General features: G+C 41.2%; 1 protein-coding gene and 1 long non-coding RNA gene across 2 annotated transcripts; both read right to left on the reverse strand.

The window, feature by feature from the left end:
- Positions 1-566: 566 nt before the first annotated feature.
- Positions 567-1,730, reverse strand: LOC125018526. Its single transcript, XR_007113956.1, has 3 exons — positions 1,706-1,730; positions 1,269-1,439; positions 567-628 (listed from the first exon to the last, which is right to left on the reverse strand). It is a non-coding gene; the product is annotated as an uncharacterized LOC125018526 (long non-coding RNA).
- A 3,729-nt stretch (positions 1,731-5,459) lies between these two features.
- Positions 5,460-6,666, reverse strand: LOC125018518 (ribonuclease inhibitor). The gene is made up of 3 exons (XM_047602491.1): positions 6,462-6,666; positions 6,187-6,360; positions 5,460-5,724 (listed from the first exon to the last, which is right to left on the reverse strand). The coding sequence occupies exons 1-3, from the start codon at positions 6,572-6,574 to the stop codon at positions 5,475-5,477; spliced, it is 537 nt and encodes a 178-aa protein (XP_047458447.1). The 5' UTR covers positions 6,575-6,666; the 3' UTR covers positions 5,460-5,474.
- Between the last annotated feature and the right edge of the window lie 637 nt (positions 6,667-7,303).

The following is a 7,303-nucleotide window of genomic DNA, read 5'->3' on the forward strand; positions in this document are numbered from 1 at the left end:
TTTCAAAAGAAAACAAAGCTCCTGATTATTTAAAGCTCCGTTAAACGTTCATGAGTCTAATTTAAGATCTAAAATGAGTTTGAAGATCACATGACAGAGACTGACTCATTATTTAGATTAAAATGAGGCCTTTTACTGTGGTTCTCTGAAGTTAATGAGCTCTTATCTCTGATTTACAGGATGTAAAGTTGCTGTAACCCACCAGTGAAGAATGAACCAGACTAAAGCCAAACATCCACTAACACTGTCACTGACAATCTGTGACTAATCCAATCAATAATCAATGAGACATAAAGCAGACTGCAGCTCCTGCTCCTATGAAATAAATATGTGGATGAAACAGGAGGAAAAACATGTGGAATCTCCACAACAACAGGAAGGACTGTTGATGCTGGCAGGTTAACATGTGTCTGAATCATTGATGAGGGACTGGACTTGATTTGTTGGAGCTCTGTGAAGAGTTGAAGTGCAGCTCTGTTGATGGTCTTAAATGGAGACCATGTGGATGAAGCTCTCCTCTCCACCTCCCAGTAACATGGTCCAGTCAGAATCTGCTTCAACCTCTGGATCATCATGACACAGCTCATCCTCTCACAACACACACCCTCCTGGTTATCACGACCACAATCTGTAGAGAGGAGGAGAAAGAAGAGAGGAGGTGAAGGAGTGTTTCCCTTCATCATCACATCCAGTAGAAAGAGCAGCAGGGACTTGAGTCCTGTTCAGAGCAGCAGTGGAGCAGCTGTGGAGCTCAGCCAGCTTCCTTTCAGCTTCATGTTAACGTGTTGGAGTGAACACACACAGACCTGCAGAGACTTTTAGCATCAAGTCTGTTTCCTCTGCAGATTTCACTAAGAAACTGCTGAGAGTCCTGAACGTTTCATTGCTGCACCAACACTTTAGTGATGGATTTACTGCTGCTCCATGGAAACAAAGATCAGCTGACTAAGAAACTCATGGTTCTAAATGTAATGCTGCTTCTGTGATGTGCAGGCTTCAGTCAGACTGATCTCAGAGCTGTGATCAGCTGTTGATCAGATGTGATGAATGACCACCACTGTCTCTAGACATCTTGGAAGGCTGTCAGCTGGAATCCAGCTTTATTTCCTGGACACATCAACACAACAACAACAGTCGTCTTCACATCAACACGTGATCACAACAAGCTTCTGGCTCAACTGGCGCTGCAGGTTTAGGTTCTTTGATATTAACTGTGTTTAGGACAATATTGGTGAAAGCAGCATGGACTGACTGGAACCTTTACTCACTCCAGAGAAATGTTATAGTCTGGACTCTTCAAAAGATCAAGAAGCTCCTTCATATCTGAATCCTCCAGGTTGTTGTTACCCAGGTGCAGATGTTTCAGATGGGATGGGTTGGACTTCAGAGCTGAGACCAGAGAATCACAGCTGATCTCTGACAAGCTGCAGCTCCACAGTCTGAATAAAGAATAAAATATGTAGATGAAATCATAAATAATTCAATCAGATGTGTTCAAGTTTTAAATGTGCAGCTCAACATCACTGTGTCCTAACAGCCTTTAAGCTTCATTGACTTTAACATTTTATACAGTTTCTGCTACAAACACTCGTCTTGATCTAAAGGACATTTACAGATTAATGGAGGAATTCTGGATGAACATGAATTAGATTCATTTGGTGCTTAAACATATCAGATCTACAACAGTAACAGACAGTGAACTGACCTCAGAGTCTCCAGTCTACAATCTGGACTCTCCAGAAAACCACACAGCTGCTTCACTCCTGAATCCTCCAGGTTGTTATTACTCAGGTCCAGATGTTTCAGATGGGAGGGGTTGGACTTCAGAGCTGGTCCCAGAGAATCACAGCTGATCTCTGACAAACTGCAGCTCCACAATCTGAATAAAAGGTCTGAGTTTAGAAAGGTCTTTCTTGAAATCATGTGTTCAGAGCTGAAGAAGGTTCAGAATGAACAAGTTTAAAGTTCACATGTTGATGATGTTTTATTCCTTCACAGTGAACTCTTAGATTCTTGTAACCCAATAGAAACTTCCTTCTTTCATTTCATTTGGTTCATATAAGCGCCAGTCAAGTTTATTTTATTGTTATTGGTGGAACCATGAAATAAGGAAATGCAATAGGCGGGAGGAAGTAAGTCCCACCCTTTTCACATAGTAAGCACTCATTGGAGCAGCAAGAGAAGAATTGAGCAAAATACGTGCAGACAAGTAGAAGTTAGAAGAAATCCCCATTGGTTGTTGCATTTGAGTTATTTGTAACCATTTAAAAGTTTTCCAAAGCAATACTAGAGACAAATGAGCTGACCCAAAGCCTGTTAATATGGGTTTATTGTGCCCAGACCATCTATCTATCTATCTATCTATCTATCTATATATTATTATATTATATATATATATATATATATATATATATATATATATATATATATATAGTTAAAGCTTACCTTTGTTCCTTAACCATTACAAAACACGCAGGGTAACAGTGCAAATTTTTTTTGGCGAGCCAGCCAGGAGGTAAATGACTGAATTGGCTACTGTAAATGAACATTAACTTCAAACCAAAATGGATGTTACTCAGAAACAGTCTGTCAAAATTCCAAATGCTGTGATAGTCAGTGAAATAGTTGTGGATGAGAGAGATGAGGGGATTGCAGATTCCCTGAAACAATATGGTTACATTTATGAAACCATCCGAGTAGATCATCTTACCCCAGAGCTTCAAAGCTTACTTTTGGTCCTCAACCATTACACTTACGTGAGTAGAGTCACAGTGCAAATTGATTTTTTGAGCCAGCCAGGAGGTAAATGACTGAATTGGCTACTGTAAATGAACATTAACTTCAAACCAAAATGTTTTTTTCCTTTCATTTTCTAATACAAGTTAAAAGTTAGGCCCATCCCTGGGTCTGTGGTCTTTCTACCTGACTGTTGCACAACATTTACCTCCACGAATCTAGGCACTGGTCCACTACTCAGCTATTATTATTATTATTATTTTTGGTCCTCAACCATTACACTTAGATTAGCAGGGTTACATTTTGGTTTAGAAATTTGAAGATATCATCTTGAACTCTGAGACAGTGGTATCAAGACGGTTTGTTCCTTCACAGTGAACAGTTAGGAGGTAACTTGTTGCCCTCTTTTGGTTTGCTTTTATGTGTGTTTAGCTGTTTTTTTCTCTCGCCTCAGGTGTGTGGAGTTGAGCTGCTGCTTGATATCCTGGGGCTGGGCTGCCATCTAACCTGCTGCTCATGCTCATGCTCATGCCCATGCTGAACCCTACTTAAGGACTTCTGCCACTCATCGTCAGTTATTCCGTTTGACTTTGTGGTGCAGTCCACACTACATCCTGTTTTGCAAACTAGCTCCTCCTGATCTTTGCGGTGGTAGTTGGAATTTTGCTCTTTTTTTCGCACCACACAACATAATTCTTTCAGATTCTGGTTCAGATACACAAAGACATTTGAAGCCATCACCTTGGACTAATTGAAAATAACTGATTGAGCTATAATATAGAACAACTGTTAGTTGGTGGCCTGCTTTTAAGTAGAAAAACTATAAGGTGGAAATCAAAAGTTTCAGAGTCAATCATCCACTGGAGGATTTTTCTTCTTCTATGAAGCTTTGAACTACGGACCTCAACATGGCTCTGCCTCAGTCAGTGGACTAAACCACAGAAGAAAACAGACTTTAACATGAAGATCCTCAGTGTGGATCAGTAGAATATCAGCCTGATGTCTGCAGTTCAGAGTCACCCCAACATTACCATAATATTCATCTCAGCACACAAAGAAAACATGGAGTCTCACCTCAGAGTCTCCAGTCTACAGTCTGGACTCTCCAGAAAACCACACAGCTGCTTCACTCCTGAATCCTTCAGGTGGTTGTTACTCAGGTCCAGATGTTTCAGATTGGAGGGGTTAAACTTCAGAGCTGGTCCCAGAGAATCACAGCTGATCTCTGACAAACTGCAGTAACTCAATCTGAATAAAGAATATAAGATATAGTTTAAATCATGAAAAATTCAATCATATGTGTTCAGGATTTAGAAGTGCAGTTCAACATTGCTGTGTCCTAACAGCCTGTGATCTTCAATGACTTTAACAACTAACAGAGGACATTTTCTACAGTTTCTGATACAAACACTTGTCTTGATCTAAAGGACATTTACAGATTCATGGAGGAAAGTTCTGGATAAACATGAATTAGATTCAGTTGGTGATTAAACATATCAGATCTACAACAGTAACAGACAGTGGACTGACCTCAGATTCTCCAGTCTACAGTCTGGACTCTCCAGAAAACCACACAGCTGCTTCACTCCTGAATCCTTCAGGTTGTTGTTAGTCAGGTCCAGATGTTTCAGATGGGAGGGGTTGGACTTCAGAGCTGGTCCCAGAGAATCACAGCTGATCTCTGACAAACTGCACTCAATCAATCTGAATAAAGAATAAAAGATGTGGATTAAATCTCCTCTCCATGTCTGAGTGACTTTGTCCTTGTGTTATTGTGGATCTCCATCATGTCTTCTACAGACAGTAATATGTGACAGTGTGAGGTGTGTGAGCTCCTTCCAGCAGCTGTGGTTCAGAGAGAATGGACTGATACATGGATCACAGCAGGTTTGACTCCAAATGAAATGTGACTAAATGATGATGAAACAGCAGGAAGCTCAGACACTAAACACACCTCAAACACCTGCATCTGAACGCATGGTCTCATCTGTGTGTGTTGACCAGGAATGAAGCATCAACATTATTGAAAGGAGTTTGGATTTGTCTTCAGTTTGAGGAACAATAACGTTATTAATTAAAATAAATTAGATTCAGTTGGTGATTAAACATATCAGATCTACAACAGTAACAGACAGTGAACTCACTCCAGAGTCTCCAGTCTACAGTCTGGACTCTCCAGAAAACCACACAGATGCTTCACTCCTGAATCCTTCAGGTTGTTGTTACTCAGGTCCAGATGTTTCAGATGGGAGGGGTTGGACTTCAGAGCTGGTCCCAGAGAATCACAGCTGATCTCTGACAACCTGCAGCTCTCCAATCTATATAAAGATTAAAAGATGTGAGTCCTTTAAATCGTGTGTTCAGAGCTGAAAAGGGTTGAGAATGAACAAGTTTGAAGTTCCAATGCTGAAGATGTTTTGTTCCTTCACAGTTAATTCTTGTAGATTCTGATTCAGAGAGAGTGGTCCAAGATGTTTTAACATTTATATATCATCTATATAAAAGCAATGCATCAAAAATAATTGTTAGTTGGTGGCCTGCTTTTAAATTAAAAAACTATAAGGTGGAAATCAAGAGTGTCAGAGTTTCAGAGTTAATCATCCAGTGAAGGGTTTTTCATCTTCTATGAAGCTTTGAAATGTGGAGCTCAATATGGCTCTGCCAAAGTCAATGGACTGAACCACAGAAGAAGAAAACAGACTTTAATATGAAGATCTTCAGTGTGGATCAGTAGAATATCAGCCTGATGTCTGCAGTTCAGAGTTCAACTTCATTATATTCATCTCAGCACACAAAGAATACAAGGAGTCTGACCTCAAAGTCTCCAGTCTACAGTCTGGACTCTCCAGAAAACCACACAGCTTCTTCACTCCTGAATCCTTCAGGTTGTTTCTACTCAGGTCAAGATGTTTCAGATGGGAGGGGTTGGACTTCAGAGCTGAGACCAGAGAATCACAGCTGATCTCTGACAAAGTACAGCTCAACAACCTGAATAAAGGAAGAAATATGTAGATAAAATCTAGTCAGACATATATGAGTGACTTTGTCCTTGTGTTATTATGGATCTTCATCATGTCAGCCTTCTACAGACATCATCCAAACGTCAGCACAACATTCAGACAACTATTGATGTCAAAACAGATCAATAAGATGCTGCTGACCTCATTACAGGATCAATATCTCCTCACACATGTTGGACTACAAACTGTTGATTAGTTCTTTGATGGACAGAAGGAATGGTTAGTGACACCTAGAACTCTGTTAATGTCAACACATGTAAACTTTTAAGTTGATGTGGTTTGTGATCAGACCCACCACCGATGACTGAGGAGATACCTGCTGATGTTCAGGAACATGATGCTCCTTCATTTCATCTCTTTGAGCTCCTGTCCAGACAGTACTGACAAGAAAACTCACCTAAAATGGATCTCTAAATGAATGAAAACTGACCTCAGAGTCTCCAGTTTACAGTTTGAACTCTCCAGTCCAGCAGACAGATGCTTCACTCCTGAACCCTCCAGGTCGTTGAGACTCAGGTCCAGATGTTTCAGGTGGGAGGGGTTGGACTTCAGCGCTGAGGCCACAACTTCACAGTGACTCAGTGAGAGTCCACATCTATAAAATCTGTCATGGGACAAATGATTCATGACGATATTATATAGTAATATATAAAATAATATTGTACTGAAATAATTATTTCTGTTAATGATCACATCAGGACTCACTGAGCCTTTCTGCAGTTCCTCACAGCTGGGATCAGTCTCTGTCGTCCCTCATCTGATGTTCTGTACTTCTTTAGGTCCAACTCATCCAGAACCTCCACTGACATCTGCAGCATGTAGGCCAGAGCTGAGCAGTGGATCTCAGAGAGTTCCTTCTCTGATTTGTTCTCTGACTTCAGGAACTCTTGGATCTCCTGATGAACTGAGAGGTCGTTCATCTCCATCAGACAGTGGAAGATGTTGATGCTTCTGTCAGGAGACATTTTATCAGTGTTCATCTCCTTCAGGTTGTTGATGGTTCTCTGGATGATTTCTGGACTGTTCCCTGTCTGACCCAGCAGACCTCCTAAGAGTCTCTGGTTGGACTCCAGAGAGAGGCCATGAAGGAAGCGAACTAACAGGTCCAGGTGACCATTTTTACTCTCCAGGGATTTAATCATGACTCTGTTCAGAAACACATCCAGAGGTGAGTTATTGTAGTTTTCTCCCAGGAAGTCCTGCAGCTCCTCTGTCTTCCTGTTGGTGTAACAGTGGATCATGTAGACTGCAGCCAGAAACTCCTGAACGCTCAGATGGACGAAGCAGAACACCTTGTCCTGGTACAGGCCTCTCTCCTCTTTAAAGATCTGTGTGAACACTCCTGAGTACACTGAGGCTGCTGTGATATCGATGCCACACTCTGTCAGGTCTGATTCATAGAAGATCAGGTTTCCTTTCAGCAGCTGATCCAAAGCCAGTTTCCCCAGAGACTCAATCATCTTCCTGCTCTTTTTATCCCAGTGTGGATCTGTCTCAGCTCCTCCATCATACTTGACCTTCTTGACTTTGGCCTGAACCACCATGAA

This window comes from Mugil cephalus, chromosome 13 (assembly GCF_022458985.1).
Source record: "Mugil cephalus isolate CIBA_MC_2020 chromosome 13, CIBA_Mcephalus_1.1, whole genome shotgun sequence".
Taxonomy (NCBI): Eukaryota; Metazoa; Chordata; class Actinopteri; order Mugiliformes; family Mugilidae; genus Mugil; species Mugil cephalus.